This window comes from Lucilia sericata, unplaced genomic scaffold (assembly GCF_015586225.1).
Source record: "Lucilia sericata isolate MDLA Ls3-8-SP2 unplaced genomic scaffold, ASM1558622v1 Contig003579F_arrow, whole genome shotgun sequence".
Taxonomy (NCBI): Eukaryota; Metazoa; Arthropoda; class Insecta; order Diptera; family Calliphoridae; genus Lucilia; species Lucilia sericata.
The window spans coordinates 7,501-29,391 of record NW_023996938.1 but is presented as its reverse complement, the minus strand read 5'-3'; the positions used below and the strand labels follow the sequence as shown (position 1 = coordinate 29,391).

Sequence of the window (21,891 nt, the reverse complement as noted above, 5' to 3'; positions counted from 1 at the left end):
CAATTCATAGCATCCCGTCATCCACCAGCAGAAGCAGAGGAAATTAATGTAAAAGTGAAAAAGATTATGGAGGAGATAGAAACTATAATGCCGCTAGAACAAATGGGAAATCTCAGCGAACAGGAACGTAAACAATGGGAACAGCGAAGAGAACAATTATTGCAAAGACGTTTAAGGGAACGAACATTTGCCTGGAAACCGGTACAGTATGGAGAATATGAAGCACTGGTGTATGCAGTGGCCAGAGGGGCACATGAGTATGGTGTCTTAATGCGCATATTACAGGAAATCAAGACACGTGATTCGGAATTTAAGCCACAAAGTTATTTTGATTTTGGTTCGGGTGTGGGCACCGGTATGTGGGCCAGTAGTAGCCTATGGAAAGATCCATATTCGAATATTTCAATGTTGACAGTTCCAGGCATATGAATGAATTATCCGAATTAATTTTAAGGGATGGCAATGAAAATCAACAAATGACTTTGAAAAATGTTTTCTATCGTCAGTTTTTGCCCGGATTAGAAGTAAGTAAAGTTTGTAGGCTTTTTAATAAAGAATTTAATGTTTTTATTTTATTCTTTTGCAGACCAAGTATGATTTAGTTATATGCTCCCATTCCTTGTTCGAATTAGCCAGCTCAGAAAACCGTTTAAGTGTGATATTAAATTTGTGGAAGAAATGTGATGGTTATATGATTATAGTAGAAGAGGGCACAAGACGTGGTTCCCAATTGGTAAATGAGGCCAGAGATTTGGTTTTATCCTTTGAAGAGCATAGTTTAGTGGGTCATGTTTTTGCACCGGTAAGTAGAAAATTCCTAATAGTGAAACAAATATGTAAATGTTACTGTTTTAACTTCTAGTGTCCACACGACAACATTTGTCCGCGCCTTTCGAATCCGGAAGATCGTACTCCCTGTAATTTCGAAATTAATTTTGTGCCAACAAATTTAAACAAAAATAGCAAACGTACAGCAACAGCCAGATTTAGTTATGTGATACTTAAAAAAGGACTACCAGAAGATAGTACAAGAGCATGGCCGAGAATAGTACGTCCTACACTATTACGTTCGAAACATGCCATTTGCAGAATGTGCACGTCAGAGGGCAAATTACAAGAAATTATATTTACCGAATCTAAACATGGCAGGTTAGTGGAATTATTCTAGGAAATCATGTTCATTAATAATATTTTTAATATTACAGACCCGCCTATAGATGTGCCAAAGCTGGTCGTTGGGGTGATCGTTTGCCTATAACTATTGGTGAACCTTTCGAAACCATGACTAAGACAAAAGCTAAAACTGTAACTAATACAAATCCTGAGACTGTGCCACAACAACCTTTAAAAGAAGAATAATAGACTAAGTTAAAGTAGTTATAAGAATGTTGTTAATTAATATTTTGATCCTGTAAATAATAAACTAAGAAATTTATTTTATTAAGAAATGATATATTTTTCTTCAAATTTAATTAGAATTTTTATTTAAAAATATGGACAATATCTGTATTAAAACTAAGAAACCATCATACATACTAATAAGCAGCCGTACATAAACTAATCATATGTATTTGTTAGCATGTATTCCTCATTCAAATGGTCAAAAACAAACTTAAAACTAAAAATTCTTAACATAAGAAAAATATCTAATAATATATTAAATGTTTACTACTCAATTATAATGCAAAAATAATATGGCATCTATAAGATTGCCAGTTAACATGTAACGTTTTGACTGTCTAAAAATTTGTTCTTTTATATTTTTCCTATAGTTCATATTAACCACACATGGCACACATTGATACTGATGGGCTAAATGTTTTTAAAGAGCCATACATATGACCCATACGATTCCACCACAAAAAGGGCGATTCATCGAGGCTGCAGTAGACATCGGTGCGATAACGTTTCAAGTCGTTTTCTACACTATTGGGCAAGGTCGTGACTGGCTGTTCCACTGGAGTTTCAGTTAAATCGAAAAATAATTCTAAATCTGTAGGAAAAGTAGAAATTTTATAAGTGTTTGCTTTTAACGATTGTGAAGTAAGTAAACATACTAGATTTTTTTACTGCATTATTGGTATTTGTAGATTTTACTCGATTTGTGTGGATCTGGGTGAAGAAATACTTGGCGATATACCTTGTGATTCTGTAATCTTATCGTATTTGCTGGTTAAAATTTTAATGCAATTATTTAAATTGTTGATGTTTATTAAACGATGAAATCTAGGATCTAATATGCTGAAATGGTTAAGTGATTATCCGATAAGACCCTGAAAATAAAGAAGATGGCCAGTAGTTGGTTATGATGATTAAAAAAACGTGCTTAAAATGTTTGCCAATTGTTAACCCAGAGACCAAAGTGTGTAGTCCTTACTACAAGATTGATCTGAATCCGAGTTTTCGAGATATCGTGTCATAAAGATTGAAAAAACCCCATTTTTGGCATTAGTTGAGACGTTATATGACAGTGATACCCTTGTTTATAAAATTATTTTATGCTATCTGAAACTTTAAGTTAAGATATCTCGAAGAAGGAAGCAGATATAATAGAGATGAGAGCTTTATTTTAATGTCGGCAGATTAGACTTTCAGATGCCATTTATAAACGATGTTGCCTTTGGTCTGTTATAACATCTAAAATATTACCACAAAGGGGGGTTTTTGAATGCTTATGAAACAACATCTCGAATACCTAATGTAATGAGTAAATTCTGATGTCAGTTGTAGTCTTTGGCTTAAACATTTGTTGGCCTGTGTTTAACATTTAGCTTTAATACTTAAATACTCACAATTTATGAAGTGTATTACTGATGGTGTTTTTAATAATTTCCACAAAATTGTCATCACTTTCATGTATGGCCAGCTTTTTCGTTAAAACCTTAGATGTAATCGGTGACAACATACTACTCAGTGGTATATCTTCACCCTTTAATGTATCCAAAGTCACCTAAAATCAAACCAATTTATATTAATAATAAGCAATAAATAAAAAAATAGTTTTCGTTTTAATCCACTTACAGAAAGTGTACTTAGTATATCATAAAGACCTTTAGCCGAGGCTACTAAAACTTCTAATTCCTCAGGCCAAAATAAAGTTTCCGCAAAAAACTTTAGTAACTCATAATAAGTCCATGGGAAGTCATCATTTAGGGGGGGAATTTCAACTTCCTAAAATTGACAAAAATAACAACAAAACAATCAAAAAAGAAGATTAATACTACCTTGGAGTTAATTTCCACATTATAACGCATTATAGTATCTTTGATTTCCTCAATAATAGAGGCTTACAGCTGGTAATGCTATAACATTTTTAATACAATGATTAACAATTGTATCATACGAGTAGATAATGGGTATATCTGCAAAAAAATTGGTTTTTTAACTTTTCGAATATTACAACTAAACTCAATCTTACCTTTTCCGTCCAGAAAATGCTTTAAATAATCATCATCACAATTTATTATGGCCGCTGTACAATTTTGTAAATTAAACTCTTCAAATATTGTATCAATTGCGGTAAATTTAGTATATTCTATGGTACAATAGATCTGATTTACCAAATTATAAGCGGGTGCATCTGTGGTATAGTTAAAAAATATTGATAGAAAGTTTTTCTGTTCCACATTAGACCAAAGTTCGAAACCCAATGAATAGGGTTTAATTTGTGAATGAACTTTATTTGATCCGTTAGAGTGGTATATTTATCACTGTGCAATTCTTTTATATACAATTCTATCTGGAATAGGATTTCATAAAATTTGACAATTTTTTTAAACATTTGCAAACCGTCTTTACTTACCTTTTTCGCTGAAGGTATGGACACATTACCACATATAGTTCGAATAAATTTCGACATGCTGGCATCAAATAAACTCTCCACATTTCGTAAGTCATCGACCACCAGATTTGTTAGCGCCTCTTGCAATTGATAATTATCTATTGTTGCCAAATCTGTGGACATATTATTGACAGTACTAATGCGATATTTCCGTTCCACATTACGATTACTACTACTGCCACCCACCTGTAGCAAATCACTACAAGTTGGTTTGACATCGTTGGCACTGCTAACTTCGATTTTTGTAAAATGATTACTGTCCACTATGTCATCGTCTTCATAAGTCATCGGCACCACGGTTTCATACAATATCGAATGGTCATCGTTGCCGCTTACAGAGGCATCATTCGAATAGGTGTCATGCTGCTGCATCATCGAGTTATGATATTCAACTTTAATTTTCGTTTCTTATCGACCGGTTCACGTTTGATTTTCATGCCGCCCGCCCCACTGCCATTAAGTGACATTTTTGTTTGTGGCTTACGCGGTGGCACCTGTATTCCGTTGTCTTGTATGATTTGATTGAAAACCTCCTTGTGACGATATTGCAGATGAGCACGTAGATTGGTGGTATTGCCGTGATTAGTTAAAACCTTATGACAAATAAGGCAAACTACATTTTGTTTTGTTATTATGCAGTTGTCTTCATTTGTCGGAAATCCAAAATGACGCCAGTACACACTTTTCATTTTGGGACTGTGTAATTTAGCAAATTTTAGCTGTGCTATATGTGGGGTCACCGGAGGATCTTGCAAAGGATCCGACATTTTTTCCACAATATTTATGTTTTCGTTTTACTGTTTTTAAAACTGTCAACACAAATTTTTTTTATAAAAAATAGATAATTTTCTTTTCGTCTGCAATCGCGTCATCGAATTTTATCAATATCGACAGGGCTGTCAACTTGTTCAGGGTTGAAAAGCACTAAAATGAAAAAGGCTCATATTTTCATAACATAGATTTTAGTACTGTGGTTTAGAAACACTTTTGTAATAATTCGAAAAGTCCTGAATTAATGTACTTATGTATAGGGTTCTATAAATCGACTTTCGAATAATCGAACAATCGACTTTTGTCGAAAAAAGTCGAAAAGTCGAAGTCGACTATTTTGTTCCAAAAAAGTCGATAACTCGACTATCGTCTATGAAAAAAGTCGAAAAGTCGACTTTGTAAATAAAAGTCGAAAAGTCGGAAAGTCGAAAAAAGTCGGAAAAAGTCGAAAAAAAGTCGAAAAGTCGAAAAAAGTCGGAAAAAGTCGAAAAGTCGGAAAAAGTCGAAAAGTCGGAAAAAGTCGAAAGGTCGAAAAGTCGACCATTTATAAAATACTAAAAGTCGAAAAGTCTAAAAGTCGACTTTTAAATAAATGAAAAAGGTCGAAAAGTCGAAAAATCGACTTTTCATAAAATGGAAAAAGTCGAAAGGTCGAAAAGTCGACTTTTAACTAAATGCAAAAAGTCGAAAAGTCGACTTTTCGTTTCAACTATAGAACCCTACTTATGTATGAGAATTGTATTTACTTTTGCAATTTTTAATAATAAATCTTTCTTTATAAATACAAAATAGCAATAAGTAATAAAAATGTAAACAAAATTATAAATAATGTTGATATTGCCAATGCAATAATCCAAACGGATCATTCGACTTTTAACAATACAGGAAAAGCCCAGTATAACGACAGATATATTTTCAGGCCCTTTCGTTAAATCCAAAAATTGTTTGTATAGGAATTTATTCTCTAAATAAATGCCTTTATCACTCTGGTATAATTGTGCTAGATTGAAATATCGTTATATATATTAATTTGTAACAATTCAGGGTTTCTGCAAGAATTTTCATTAACTTTTATCACATAGATTCAGGTTTTTACTTTATATATAATTAAAGTGGCGCTTTGTAACTAACGACTTCGGATACACAATTATAGTTTCTCACAGATTCAGATTCCGAATATTGTACTCTAACTAGTTCGACAGTCAATTTATATATACATATTTTAGAACATAGTCCCCCAGAAATGAATGTTTGTATTTTTATGCTCTTGTTGGCAAATTCGTCTATGATCGTGTTGTGTACATGTAAATAGCCGAAAATCTTCGTATTCTGAAAAATTATGATTTTTCGACTAAATTCGATTTATTCTGTGCCTGTGCTCTGTAGTTTTCGAGTCGAGAAAAAACATTGAAAGAGTCTCTCCCTTGTTAGTTCTATGATTCAGATAATTTTTAAATTGAACCAAAACATATTTGAATTACGTGTGTTCACCCGATGTTTTTGTCGATTCGAAAGTTACAGAACACAGGCACTGACTAACAGTAAATTTTATTTTAAAATACATTTTTGTTAAAAATTCATGAATCTACTAGTTATTTTTTTCAAAAAACTTTAGTTATCGGTTACTTACATAGTTGCATTTTTCGTACCCTATACCTACACAGGGTTGTATGTTAAGTTCGAAAATAATCGACTGTTATTCGAAAAATGTTTTTTCGACATTGCTAAGTTGGCTGCACTTTTCCTTTTTGATTCGTTGTTGGGAAGAAAAGGTTTGTAAAAAATTTCTGCTGGTGATTTTTTTAAAAAATATGTAAAAATTAAAAAAGTTTTGGTTGAAATTTCAATGAAATTAAATGAAAGAAGTGCCTACTAATAAACTAAGCATAAAACATAATGGATTTTAGTAAAGAAAAATGAAAATTTGTGTTAAAATTTCATGAGACAACCACGTGGTGTTTGAACGAAAATTATTTTGTTTTTTTGTGGTTATATGGAGAATAAACGTAAATGTGTTCCTATTAAGTGAATTTGTATTGTAACGTTATTAATCAGTGCGTATTTTTGTTTATAACTATTGCAGACTAAACAACAAAATGGGTAAGGGAAATAATATGATTCCAAATGCTCACTTCCACAAGTGGTGGCAACGTCATGTTAAGACCTGGTTCAACCAACCCGCCCGCAAGATCCGCAGGCGCAATAACCGCATTAAGAAAGCCAAGGAAGTCTTCCCCCGTCCCGCTGCTGGTCCCCTCCGTCCCGTAGTCAGATGCCCCACCATCCGTTATCACACCAAGTTGCGTGCTGGTCGCGGTTTCACTTTGGAAGAATTGAAGGTAGGTGTCTAAATATTGACACACTTTTCCCCCCAACCAGCAAGATGTAAACATTAAATATTTTTGTTTGTCTCTTTAGGGTGCCGGTCTTACTGCTGGTTTTGCCAAAACTGTTGGCATCGCTGTTGATCGCAGACGCAAGAACAAATCCATCGAATCCCGTCAACGCAACATCCAACGCTTGAAGGAATACAAGAGCAAATTGATTCTCTTCCCCATCAACGAGAAGAAGATCCGCAAGGGTGAATCTTCTCTTGAAGAATGCAAGTTGGCTACCCAACTTAAGGGCAAGGTTATGCCTATTAAGAAGGAAGAACCCACCATTGAATTCCGTGAAGTTACCAAGGACGAGAAGAAATTCAAGGCTTTCGCTACTTTGCGCAAGGTATGGATGGCCCTGCTTTTTTTTTAACATATTACTATTTTTCTTTAAACTAAATGTTGGGACAATTTCATTAATTTTGTTTACTTTTTTCTATTTTAGGCTCGTTCTGATGCTCGTCTTGTTGGCATCCGTGCCAAGCAAGCCCGTGAAAACGCTGAAAATGAAGAAAATGCCAAGAAGAAGTAAATTAGTAATGGTGTTTAATAAAACTATAGTTTTATAATAAAAAAATAGTATATGTGTAAATTTTTTTACATTTAAATTGTGTGTTGTTTTTGTAAATATAGAAAGATTTTGACCACCATGTCTAATGATGTTATAAGAAGGTATTAGGGTTAAATAAGACAGTTTCTGGCATGTAATAGAAAAAATTTCGGTATTTTCATAAGCGTACACAAGATTCTAATTGGATTTGGTTATAATCGAGATATTTCTATGCTGTATGTTTACCGTGATATAGATCATGTAAATATTTTGTTGATAAAACGATTATCAAGGGGCTATATTCAAAATTACTTCCGGTTCTAAAGTGAAATTGAGAATTGTTTATAATTGTAACTACCACCGTTAAAGAAGATAATTTTATGCAGAATTTTGGATATTTTTCGATTTTTTATTTGTAAATTTTTTGTAAAAATTAATCACTTAAAAATTTTCTTCGATGTTTTACGTATTCCTTTTTTAAATTGCCTTTGGTGCATCAGTTAATTTAACATAATATAAGTACCATTGGTTAGTGCTGTGTGAGTTAAGAATTAATTGTTACTGGAGATTTCTGACTGGTCGTCGAAAATTCGAATATCGAAGCAAATGTCTGCTAAAGCAGGCAATGGGAGAGATGATGTTCTACGGATTCTTCGTCGTCCTGGCACCTGCAGAAGTCGTAGGGTAGGCCAAGTTTTCTTACATGGTTCCCAAATAAACAGTGTCCTGCGATGACAGCAGCTAGATTGCTGAGATTAAGACGACAAAATTGAAGGAGATATGGCGTGCATTTACTATCTAAATTTGGTCATATCATTCTGGCAATAGTGCAAGTTGGCTCGTTGTGCCATATTGTCTTCATAAATTTTTTTTATCCAGTTGTTGTTTGCATGTTTTTAACGGAATGTTACAAAAGATATCTATGTTCCTAACGGACATTGAGGCGTCTATTTGCGCTAATTCATCAGCCACACAGTTACCAATCAAATTACCGTACGTACCCATTTGATCACGTCTATTGAATGTCTCGCTATTCTATTTAAGGAAGCCCAGTATTCCTGGACTAGCATGGATGTAATTTATACACCAATCAGAGATTTGATAGCAGTTTGGCCATCGGTATAATTTGCTCTTATTATGGCTGATATTTTAGCCTGCATAGGACTACATTCATTCTGTATTCTAAAACTTATCCTGATCCCAAATTCAAGGATGAAAATGCCGTTTCCCACTCTTTCCCCTTTTTTTGGAAAAGGTCAGTGTAAACAGAAAGAGTTCTCCGGGAGTAGTATTCCTTCGCTGCACAGTTTTCGAAGGTTGTATAACCGAAATTTCTGTGGAGTGCAGTAGTCAATATCTTCTCTGTAATACTTGCGTGGCTGTATGGACGTACATATATCAAAAGGACTGTATATATTGTTAAACAAAAATGACTAAATGTAGGTATGGTAGGAATAAATTGTTAAGATAGTATTTACCGACAAAAACGCAAAACAAATAAAAAAGTAAGAAAACATTTTAAACAAATTTCTGTACATAATTATTATGTATGTATTTTCGTTTAATTTTATTTAATAATAAGACGGAATTTATAAGTAAGAAGCATAAAGTATTGATATTTTTGGCACAAATTCTTAAAAGTTTTTCTCATTATTATTTTTTTGGAAAGAAAAAATTATACATAAATTCGTTTATGTTACAATTAAAAAACTAATTGCATATAATATCGATTGATTTATTGGCGTTAGCAGGATTTTGTTGCGTATAAATACTACCCTTGGCCAAACTTGATTGAGGTCCTTTACATAAATCTGCATTATGACCATAGGCTTTATAAGCACGTTCCGTGCGCATGGTAGAATCGGCGCCATTGGCAAGATTTCTTTGACCTTGACAAAAGTCAGGATTTGCACCATTCCAGGTGACATAATCGGCTCTGAAAAAGAATTATAAACAAACCAATATTATATTGTTCATCAAATATAAATTTATATGCAATACACTTACAACAATAAACCTTCATTTGCTCCTTTTGCTAAACTGGCATTGGGACCATTTGTCTGTATACGACCCATTAAAGATTTGAAATCCTTACATAGTTTGTCTGTGGCGGCATCTGTTTGATCTCGATGTGAGTGCCTGTGTTTGGTGATTTTTTAGTTTAAAAGGCATATTTAGTAGAATTAGTTCATAGAAATATTTTTTATACATTTTATACATAATTTACTGTATAATTTTATTTTGTAAATGTCGTTCGTATACAAATCGTAAACATTTTACATCAATTAACTAAAAGTTATTCCCCTTTCGTAGTAATTTCTTATGATACTCTCGCTTACCAACATGTACCCACTGTGACCTCATTTACCACGAGATATTTTAATAAATGTTAACGATTTTCAGAGGAGGTTTTCGATTTTTAGAATTGGAGGTTTTGCTGAAAGCTCCATATGTAATGTGGAAAACAATTTTTTATTTTTGAACAGAAATTTACTGTTATCATCAGCCTCTTCCCATTTTTAATAAGAAGAAGGGCAATATTGTTGATTACAAAGTAGTCGTCAATCTATCTATCTATCTATCTATCTATCTATCTATCTATCTATCTATCTATCTATCTATCTATCTATCTATCTATCTATCTATCTATCTATCTATCTATCTATCTATCTATCTATCTATCTATCTATCTATCTATCTATCTATCTATCTATCTATCTATCTATCTATCTATCTATCTATCTATCTATCTATCTATCTATCTATCTATCTATCTATCTATCTATCTATCTATCTATCTATCTATCTATCTATCTATCTATCTATCTATCTATCTATCTATCTATCTATCTAATCTATCTATCTATCTATCTATCTATCTATCTATCTATCTATCTATCTATCTATCTATCTATCTATCTATCTATCTATCTATCTATCTATCTATCTATCTATCTATCTATCTATCTATCTATCTATCTATCTATCTATCTATCTATCTATCTATCTATCTATCTATCTATCTATCTATCTATCTATCTATCTATCTATCTATCTATCTATCTATCTATCTATCTATCTATCTATCTATCTATCTATCTATCTATCTATTCTATCTATCTATCTATCTATCTATCTATCTATCTATCTATCTATCTATCTATCTATCTATCTATCTATCTATCTATCTATCTATCTATCTATCTATCTATCTATCTATCTATCTATCTATCTATCTATCTATCTATTACTAATACATCTCATTATTACATTCAAAGAGGAGGAGCACAGTCCTTTCAAACGTTGTCTTATCCGTTAAATATGATCAATGTAATAAAAAATCTCAAAGATCATATTTTTAAAATTTGGTTTTGCAAATAGTCTGACTTAACTAAATTTAATATTGGATCCAATGATTACGATATGTATACGACATAATTATAAAATATTACGATCCATATATATTATTTAAAATGATCTAATGAGTCAATGAAGTGAAAAAAGCATGCAAATATGTTGATATTTATAAATCATAAAATATACGAAAAAATACAATATTAAGTTTAAGATTTTTAATGATATACATATAATATTAACTATTTTTTAACTGTGAACTTTTAATATAACTTTTAAAATATGTAATTAAATTAAGTTAAATTTTTTCTACTATATATTCCTGATTAGTATAATTTTGTAAACTCTTAGGGCAACTATAAATCTTTTATAATAAAAAATATATATAATTTTCTATATATTTATTATAATTTAAATGGCTACTAATGTGTATATAAACTTTTAAACCTGATATTTTAATAAATTTACAATAAACCGATTAAAAATTTTAAAACTTAGGACCTTAATATTTTAAATTTTAAAAACTTCTACGTTTTTATAAAGATATAATTTTAAAATTTAAAAAATAAGGTGCATTTAAAATACATTTAATAAAATACATACATTTAAAACAAAAAAATTTAAATAAAAGTTACTGAAAGAAATTCAAATGTCATACTTTAACGTATCGGATTTATCTCGAGAATGTAGGGATAATTTATCCCAAAGTATAGCTGTTACTGGATAAGTTCCACGTATAAAATCATTAGCGCTTATTTTATTATTTGTACGATAACGATCTAAAATACTTTTTGTGGACATGGTAACCGATGAGAGTTTCAAAGTTGAGCTTACAGATGGTATTATGTATTCGTTATCGTTAATATTATCAATATTCGTTGTATCCGTTTTATCGTCTTTAAGTGCCGGGTTTACGTTGATTACAATTTCTTTGCGTAAATTGGCTTCGCTTGATTTTAAGATTGAGGTTAAGGGTTTGCTATTTTTGTTTTGTTAATAACATTTTTATTGTAAAAATAAAGCAATACGAGTATAATGAATTAAAGGTTAAAGCAAAATAAATAAGTTTTCCAAAAATAAACAAAAAATGGAAAGCTTTATGGAAAAATGTTATGTATGATGATCAGTTACATATATAGTTAGCTATAAGTGTAATTTTTGTTAATAATTATCACATCTTACCTACTAACACGACCCGATATATTGCCTAAGCCGTCAAGTTCCTCTTGTTTATATTCCAAAGTTGTTGTGTGTGCTAGCTTTGGGGTCTTTTGGAGTTTTTGCTGTTCTTCCTCCTCCTTAACTATTTGTAATATTTGCATAGCCCGATCTTCAGCATAGTTAACCGATTCCAAAGCCATTACCAATATATGATCAACTATTTGTGGATATTTTTCCTTAAGATGAAGTTTGACTGTAAATTTATTAAACAAATTTTAACTATTTTTAAAAATTTATTATTAAATTTTTACTTACTGGCCTCTTTTTCTTCCTCAGTATACTCTTTCGGACGTAATGGTATAATTTTAATTTCATCTTCAATTGTTGGTTTAACACCACCGTTCATTTCATTATGTGGTCGATTGGTAAGTTTTGGTGGAGGAGCAAAATCTTTTTTATATAACCTAATGAAATCAATTTTTCCGAAGCCTTTTGTACATTATTATCGGCATTTGCTAAAACATCCAGTAATAAAGTTTCATCGGCTTTGGGGAATATAGTTTTCATATATCTGAAGAAAAATTAGAGATCTCTGATTAGAAATATTTCATATAATTAGTGTAGAAACAAAATAACGACGACTTGTAAATTCTTTTTGGTCAAAACGGAGTCTCTTTGATTCTACTTGACAGTTCGCGTGTAGTGAACTACCACGTAAACCAAATTCTTTTTAGGGAATTTACTGATGAGACAATTCATTATATTGCATAAATTATCGGGCCATATTCGACTCTAGTTGCCTTATAAGGTCACCTTCAGAAGATGACATATCAGTCAGGCAACTTTTAACAAAATAGTACTTTTTAGACATTAAAGTACTAAACTAATTTTTCGCTAGACTATAGACTAACTAAATACTAGACTATAGACTAGATTATAGACTATAGACTAGACTATAGACTAGACTATAGATTAGACTATAGACTAGACTATAGACTAGACTATAGATTAGACTATAGACTTGACTATAGACTAGACTATAGATTAGACTATAGATTCGACTATAGACTTGACTATAGACTAGACTATTGACTAGACTATAGACTAGACAATAGACTAGACTTTAGACTATACTATAGACTAGACTATAGACTAGACTATAGACTAGACTATAGACTAGACTATAGACTAGACTATAGACTAGACTATAGACTAGACTATAGACTAGACTATAGACTAGACTATAGACTAGACTATAGACTAGACTATAGACTAGACTATAGACTAGACTATAGACTAGACTATAGACTAGACTATAGACTGGACTATAGACTAGACTATAGACTAGACTATAGACTAGACTATAGACTAGACTATAGACTATAGACTAGACTATAGACTAGACTATAGACTAGCCAATAGACTAACCTATAGACTAGACTATAGACTAGACTATAGACTAGACTATAGACTAGACTATAGACTAGACTATAGACTAGACTATAGACTAGACTATAGACTAGACTATAGACTAGACTATAGACTAGACTATAGACTAGACTATAGACTAGACTATAGACAAGATTATAGACTAGACTATAGACTAGACTATAGACTAGACTATAGACTATAGACTAGACTATAGACTAGACTATAGACTAGACTATAGACTAGACTATAGACTAGACTATAGACTAGACTATAGACTAGACTATAGACTAGACTATAGACTAGACTATAGACTAGACTATAGACTAGACTAGACTATAGACTAGACTATAGACTAGACTATAGACTAGACTATAGACTAGACTATAGACTAGACTATAGACTAGACTATAGACTAGACTATAGACTAGACTATAGACTAGACTATAGACTAGACTATAGACTAGACTATAGACTAGACTATAGACTAGACTATAGACTAGACTATAGACTAGACTATAGACTAGACTATAGACTAGACTATAGACTAGACTATAGACTAGACTATAGACTAGATTAGACTAGACTATAGACTAGACTATAGACTAGACTATAGACTAGACTATAGACTAGACTATAGACTAGACTATAGACTAGACTATAGACTAGACTATAGACTAGACTATAGACTAGACTATAGACTAGACTATAGACTAGACTATAGACTAGACTATAGACTAGACTATAGACTAGACTATAGACTAGACTATAGACTAGACTATAGACTAGACTATAGACTAGACTATAGACTAGACTATAGACTAGACTATAGACTAGACTATAGACTAGACTATAGACTAGACTATAGACAGACTATAGACTAGACTATAGACTAGACTATAGACTAGACTATAGACTATACTATAGACTAGATACTAGACTATAGACTAGACTATAGACTAGACTATAGACTAGACTATAGACTAGACTATAGACTAGACTATAGACTAGACTATGACTAGACTATAGACTAGACTATAGACTTAGACTATCAGACTAGACTATAGACTAGACTATAGACTAGACTATAGACTAGACTATAGACTAGACTATAGACTAGACTATGACTAGACTATACTAGACTAGACTATAGACTAGACTATAGACTAGACTATAGACTAGACTTATAGACTAGACTATTAGACTAGACTATAGACTAGACTATAGACTAACTATAGACTAGACTATAGACTAGACTATAGACTAGACTAGACTAGACATAGACTATAGACTAGACTGACATAGACTAGACTATAGACTAGACTATAGACTAGACTATAGACTAGACTATAGACTAGACTATAGACTAGACTATAGACTAGACTATAGACTAGACTATAGACTAGACTATAGACTAGACTATAGACTAGACTATAGACTAGACTATAGACTAGACTATAGACTAGACTATAGACTAGACTATAGACTAGACTATAGACTAGACTATAGACTAGACTATAGACTAGACTATAACTAGACTATAGACTAGACTATAGACTAGACTATAGACTAGACTATAGACTAGACTATAGACTAGACTATAGACTAGACTATAGACTAGACTATAGACTAGACTATAGACTAGACTATAGACTAGACTATAGACTAGACTATAGACTAGACTATAGACTAGACTATAGACTAGACTATAGACTAGACTATAGACTAGACTATAGACTAGACTATAGACTAGACTATAGACTAGACTATAGACTAGACTATAGACTAGACTATAGACTAGACTATAGACTAGACTATAGACTAGACTATAGACTAGACTATACTATACATAGACTAGACTATAGACTAGACTATAGACTAGATTATAGACTAGACTATAGACTAGACTATAGACTAGACTATAGACTAGACTATAGACTAGACTATAGACTAGACTATAGACTAATAGACTAGACTATAGAGTAGATTATAAACTAGACTATATACTAGACTATAGACCAGATTATAGACTAGACTATAGAATAGAATACAGACTGGTTTATTGATTGCTATGTGGATGAAAGGCTTATAAGTTAAAAAAAGTATCGGAAATGTCGTGGGGTACTATTGCGGAATTTTTCGATATCAAAAAGTACTGAAAAAAATATCAAAGTACTGAATTTTATACGTCTGGTTTCGGAATATTTAATCCTCATAAGTTTTTACCTCTGGTGTAATATTAGTACAGTGCTTGGAGTATTGGAGCAACGATTTTCAAATATTTTGATTCAAAACTTTTTAACCGTTCATTGCTGCATATATTCTTTTAAAACTTTTTAACGGTTTCAGCTATTTTTATTCAATAATTTTTAACGTTTTCGTAGACTAAATTTATAAGTCCCTTCATTTAGGGCATATTTAGTTTAGAAAGCGGATAGGCGATCTATTCTAAGGTTTTTACCAATTTTGCTTTATTCAATATTTAAAAGATATAAACTCTGATGTAGAATTAATTAAACTGTTTGTTTCAATATATTTCGAATTCAGATCAGATCTCAGTTGTTAAAGTCGTTGTCGTCTTGTTTCTACACTTAAGATATATAAAAATCAGTTGGATTATAAATTTGGCGTTATAATAAAAAATAATGTTAAAACTTATAAATAAATATAAAATCAACTAAATACACAGGCCAACAAAGTTTTCAACCCAGAAAGAAAAAGTATACTTTTCTTAAAGATTGAACAGTGTTGAATCCGAATCTGGCTAAACCTTTATTTTATATAAACAGATTAGACTCTCAGATGATTTGACAGATTTTATAAACAAAGGTTATAACGCTGTTATAACGTCTCAAATAAGTCCAAAAAAGGTCAATATAGCTAAATCCTTTAGAGAAGTATACTCTCCGGGTTTCCACATGTTTCAAATTCTGTTGTCCTGTGATATTATATAGGCGAACGCAGGAGAATAATCAAAACTGAAAATAAATCTTAAAACACTTCGAAAGTCAAACCTCAATTTCATTTTTGGCGACGAATGCGGTTTCGGTGAGCAACGCATTTGATCACCAAAACGTGGTGACGCCTGATATGGTGGCACAGCCATATGGCCCATAATACCGTGGCCACCACTATTTATACTAATGACACTACCAAGACGACCTGGTGGTACTGGACTGGCCGTGCGCGAATAGCACGTGTAATCAAGGCCACGTAAATGTGAGCCAGTATCAAAACGTCGAGCTGGTGGTGTCATATGAATGGCCGAGTTGCTGTGGAATAAATGACGTTGTGCTGGTGGTGTAACGTATGGTCCTGGCATAGTGACTGGATGTTTTTCTACTTGTAAAGCACTGATAACAACAGCTTCGCGATTATAATATCTAAGGCAGTGGGGTTAATTACAAGTTTATCCAAAAAAATTACAAGAGTGGAGGCATAAAGAAAGCAGCGTGAAAATTAAAGTTATTATTTGGAGTTAGTAATTTTAAAGTTGGGTGTTTAGATTAGTTTTAAGGCTATTTAATTTAATCAGAAATTTATCACAAAATTTAACTTACTTTTTCAGAAGTAATCGTATATGATTTTCACTAGCTGTTGGAAACATATTTTGTATTTTATGAACCACCGCATCGGTATCAATTTGATTTGTAAAAGATGTTTCCTGTATGGTAGAACGTCTCGACATATTGACTGTACGAGGAGCTTGAGCAAATTGGGTTTTGGGAGCGGGTATTGGAGACATATCCTGGCAAAAATAATTTTTTAATAACAAAATTTGAATCAAAATAAATGATCTCTTAAAACTTACATTGATCAATTGTGTTCTGGAAGATGTCAACAGTGGACTGGTAGACATATGATGAAGACTAGAATTTGGTGTTTGGAAGGCTCGCATTGCAGGCATATTATTAGTTGGATAGACATGATATGGCGAACCGCCTGGTCCATGGAAAGACTGCAATTGAAAAATTAGAATAAAAATGTTAACAATATATTGGTTACTTTGTAATAGGGTTAAAAACTACTTACATGCATGGCTATAGATTCATTGGAGCACCGTTCATTTTGTAAAGGGCGATAACGTGTGGAACGTGGATCTTCAAGTTGCATCGCTTTGGTTATGTAGTTTATGTAGTAACTGAAAGCAGATATAGAAATAATTATAAAAGCTTTTTACAAATTTGTAAAGTTCTAAAGGAGATTTATAATTTAAATCTCGAAACGATATTTTTAGAGTTATGTCAGTTTTATGGCAAATTAGCGATATCCATATTTACACAGTAATAATGAGATAATTTCTTACAGACTACTTAGCCGAGCTGATTGAATGCAGCCTTAAGTTACTAAATATGGACTTGACTAAAGAATATGACGACTAAATGCGAGATAACTCTGCAAGACCCCTTATCAACTACGCAGCATGACAATAAATTTCCAGGAAGATCTGCGAAATCGTCATCTCAGCAGCTACTTGCTATATTCCTGCCATGCTCTCAGGCTTTTAGATGAGCGAGATAACATCCAAATTACCAATTCTGGCGATCCAATAGTTGCCAATATCTATAAAAATGTCACAAGGACTCCCTTCTCCTAAAACCTTGTCCGGAAAATGCAGAGCACATTTTTGGAAACAGCAGTATATACCATACAATCCACCGCCACTTAGATCTTACAAACAGTAGAGACCTTGAAAAGGCTCCTTGCCTTGCGTCTGTTTCCCATATTAGGCGGCTGGTGGGCTGCGTCTGTTTCCCCAGTAGGGACCGCAGTTTAACCTCACCTAGCAGTAGGTTGAAAATGCAACCCGTCCACAAGGACAAAATGGAAAGAAAGAAAGAAGCATGCCCCACATACCCGGTCAGGGACTTCATAATTCCCGGGAATCCTACTCCCACGGCGTCGGTAATGGGCCGTGAAGAGTCGAATGCGACTGTTACTAGGGCTAGTCAGGCGGCAACACCGGGCCAGAAAAGTCTGCGAGCTACCGGCATAGCAGGAAGTCAGTCTGACACACCCGGGAAGTCAGTCTGGCACCCCAGAAATAAAAATCTGTTAGTAGTTATTCCCAAGTGGCGAGGCACCAATGGATTTCTTTGCAGGCACCTCTAAAGCTGCTTCAGTCCAAACCGTAAAAGTGGTTGAACACCCTTCTTCGGGTCCTGTTGGAAAGTGTTCAGCTAATTCATCTCTTCCTTCAGGTTCGCAAGTGCCCTCTATACAATTCAGTGATGAATGTCTATACATGCAAGAAGGCAGTTGGTACAACCTGCAAGAAGGCAGTTGGTACAACGTGAGGAATAAACCCGAAAGGTATTAACTGGATTTTCAAGGCAGTAGTCAAACCCATATTGTTTTATGGAGTTATAGTATGGTGGCAAGCGGTGGAGCATACTTCTCACTTATTATAGGAGCAATGAAGGCAACGCCAACCAAAGCACTGCTAACCATGTTAAACTGGTTACCAGCTGACTTAATGGCTGTCCAACTTGCCATCAACTCTGCGATCAGACAAAATGCCTGTTGATCGTGGTCTGGTCACAGAAATTACGGGCACTCTAGAATTTTAAAACACTTCGAATCACTGCATTTAAATGTTGACTATTGCCTTACGAAGCCTAACATCGATAATCTCTTTCGCACCAGGATTCCACATAGGAATTCCGAATTAGAAACACAACCACCCCCAGGTGCAACGAGAGTTTATACTGATGGCTCCAAGAAGTGGTTTCTTTATTGAAGGATTTGGTATTAAATCATCCTTCAGACTGCCTTACTACGGTAGTGTTCTTCAGGCAGAAATATCTGCTATCAAACGTGCAGCGAATTGGCTAAGGTACTATCACATATCGGGGGATATATGTATGTATACATATATACTGACAACAAAGCTGCTATCAAAAATCTAACGGGTGTCTTCACGACATCTAGGTTAATCAAAGAATGCCGAGTATCACTCTACGAGATACCGAAACATTCTAGGATAACACTAATATGGGTCCCTGGTCACGATAAATTTCAGGGTAACTGTATAGCTAATGAATTAGCCATAACTGGCACAATGCCTTTACTGGAATCTCTTTTACGAACTGTAAGAAACTTGTTCTTAATAAACTGTATAGGAAAGCCAAAATCAGGTGGTTCAGTTCTGAAAGCAGAGAGTGACATCTGAACACACTCCTGCTACCACTAGGGTAACACAACGGGACCAACTTAAATGGACCCAAGTGAGCTGCTTTTGTAGCAGCTGCCTTCGATACCTAACCTATAATTGGACACGACCGATTATATGATATCTTACATTGGTTGGTCAAATTATTCCCGATATTATCCAGTTTTATTGTCGAGTTTATATTTTAAATTTGGACCTCAAGGAAAATGATGTTATATCTTTATTAATCAAACGGAACACAAACAAAGATTTAAGATCGTTTTAAAAGTTTAATACAACCGAGGTGTCCCATTTTGGATATACGTAATCCCGTTCCTAGAGGATTCATAAGTTCAAAATTCAAAACATAAACTAGAAAACACTTCCTCTTTACGTACTCCATTCAAATAGGCTTAATTGATTTATATCGCTTTATTTTTACTATACCACTGTGCAATAAAGGGTCTTCTTCAGTTAATGACTATAACTTTGAGAACTGGACTTAAAATATTTGTAAGATATGGTTTAAAAATCTTTCTATTAAGAAGTATATTCCACAATATTGTCTATATTCTAAGAAATTTAACGCTATCGAATTCTATAAATATCGGCTCGTCATTGTCCCCAATAAATTTACTCATGTTTTAGAATATTTTTAAACCTAATGCATTCGGTAAAAAATCTACTAATTAAATTCAATTTATTTCAAATATGGAATTATGATTTCATTTAATGTTTTTAAAAACATGTTTAACATTTGACATATAAATTTATATTTAAGAAATGTACCAGCAGCATTTTTGTCAAGTACGTACTTGTTTAGCTGTATGTATGTACTTCCAGATCCCCGTCTAATGTCATATGTCCTTGTTTGTTTTGAAATTTGTTTAACATTTTTAAATTAACATACAGAAACCTTATATACACACTCCAACGAATATACTACATACATACATATGGCGTCACACAAACATACAAACTCTGTTATAGAAGATACAAAAACAAAATCCTCTTAAAGCCTTAAAAGTATCAAGGAGACAAGTACTTGTACGTAGTACATTTGTTTTTATTTGCAAACGACCTAATTTTTAGGGTTAAATCACGTAATATAAAGTCATCGTCACATTAGCCATATTTAAGTAAATGCCTTAAAGTATGCAATTGTTAGAATAAAATTCAACAATTTAAAACGGCATAAAAATTCATTTCTAACACGCACTCACACATACACTCTGTCAAATGTACAACTTAATGTCCGCCATATTGAAAATATTTGTACAAACAAAGGGTTTTAATGACCACTTACCAATTTCCGGTCGTCTGGTCATATTTGCAATCCCATCCGGGAGGTAATTTTTGATATTGCCTGCCACCGGAATCGGCCATCATGAAATTATGTTACAATTACACAAATAAACACACAAAAACTAATTAATTGTTTAATTTTATCAAAAATAACTTAATATTTGAGCAGTTAAATTGCGTTTTGTTATTTTCTAGTTTGCTTTATTTATATATGTATATTGTGGTTTCCTTTGGACAACAACCACCTTTAACCACCAACCAACCCCCTGCAATGTTTCTCTATAGTAAATAACAAAAACAACGTTCTATAATAACCGTTTTCCGCCGTAAGTTGTTAAACGTCATAAGCTTCACGAAGCACTGATTTCAATTGCTAATAATTATTTTCAATCCACTCTTTAAGCTTTTTCTTTTGTTGTTGCTGCTGTTTGAATCATGCAGTTTTACTGCTCTCTTCTTAAATCTCTTAAAGTTGTGCTAAAAACGAATTTGCGTATAAAAACAAAACGGCCAAAAATAATGTGCTTGGGGGTTGTTGTTTTCGTGGAGTAGAATGTAAACAAACTTCCTTTAACCACCACTCATCTTTTGTTTTTGGTTTGTTGTAAGTTTTTGCGTCTCTAGTGGAATTTTGAAAAAAGGAATAAAAACATAACGGCACATGGTGAAGTTTCATGCGCAGTAGTTTATTTTGTCGGTGTTAACCGATTGGGAAGCAGGATATTTTGAAAAGGAAGTGTGTACATACATTCCAGAAGTTCTATTAACTTCAGTTAGTTAGTTAGTAGTTAGTTAGTTAGTTACTTAGTAGTTAGTTAGTTAGTTAGTAGTTAGTAGTTATGTTAGTAGTAGTTAGTTAGTTAGTTAGTTAGTAGTAGTTAGTTAGTAGTTAGTTAGTAGTTAGTTAGTTAGTTAGTTAGTTAGTTAGTTAGTTTAGTTAGTTAGTTAGTTA

General features: G+C 32.9%; 3 protein-coding genes and 1 pseudogene across 3 annotated transcripts; 2 read left to right on the top strand and 2 right to left on the bottom strand.

Annotated features, from left to right (window-relative positions):
- Window positions 1-6: 6 nt before the first annotated feature.
- Window positions 7-1,359, top strand: LOC119614881 (methyltransferase-like protein 17, mitochondrial; the record flags this gene model as incomplete). Its single annotated transcript, XM_037970977.1, is given in 5 exon segments — window positions 7-385; window positions 388-524; window positions 587-802; window positions 863-1,149; window positions 1,206-1,359. Coding segments are annotated over 5 exon segments (1,173 nt in total), but the record flags the coding sequence as incomplete, so codon positions are not given.
- A 313-nt stretch (window positions 1,360-1,672) lies between these two features.
- Window positions 1,673-4,666, bottom strand: LOC119614885 (annotated as a pseudogene).
- Window positions 4,667-6,236: 1,570 nt separating this feature from the next.
- Window positions 6,237-7,598, top strand: LOC119614883 (60S ribosomal protein L13). Its single transcript, XM_037970979.1, has 4 exons — window positions 6,237-6,384; window positions 6,696-6,951; window positions 7,031-7,336; window positions 7,436-7,598. The coding sequence occupies exons 2-4, from the start codon at window positions 6,709-6,711 to the stop codon at window positions 7,520-7,522; spliced, it is 636 nt and encodes a 211-aa protein (XP_037826907.1). The 5' UTR covers window positions 6,237-6,384; window positions 6,696-6,708; the 3' UTR covers window positions 7,523-7,598.
- Window positions 7,599-8,775: 1,177 nt separating this feature from the next.
- LOC119614882 lies at window positions 8,776-21,295 on the bottom strand. The gene is given in 9 exon segments (XM_037970978.1): window positions 8,776-9,476; window positions 9,548-9,679; window positions 12,077-12,308; window positions 12,371-12,514; window positions 12,517-12,626; window positions 17,044-17,231; window positions 17,295-17,441; window positions 17,516-17,624; window positions 20,941-21,295. Coding segments are annotated over 9 exon segments (1,371 nt in total). The 5' UTR covers window positions 21,024-21,295; the 3' UTR covers window positions 8,776-9,250.
- Between the last annotated feature and the right edge of the window lie 596 nt (window positions 21,296-21,891).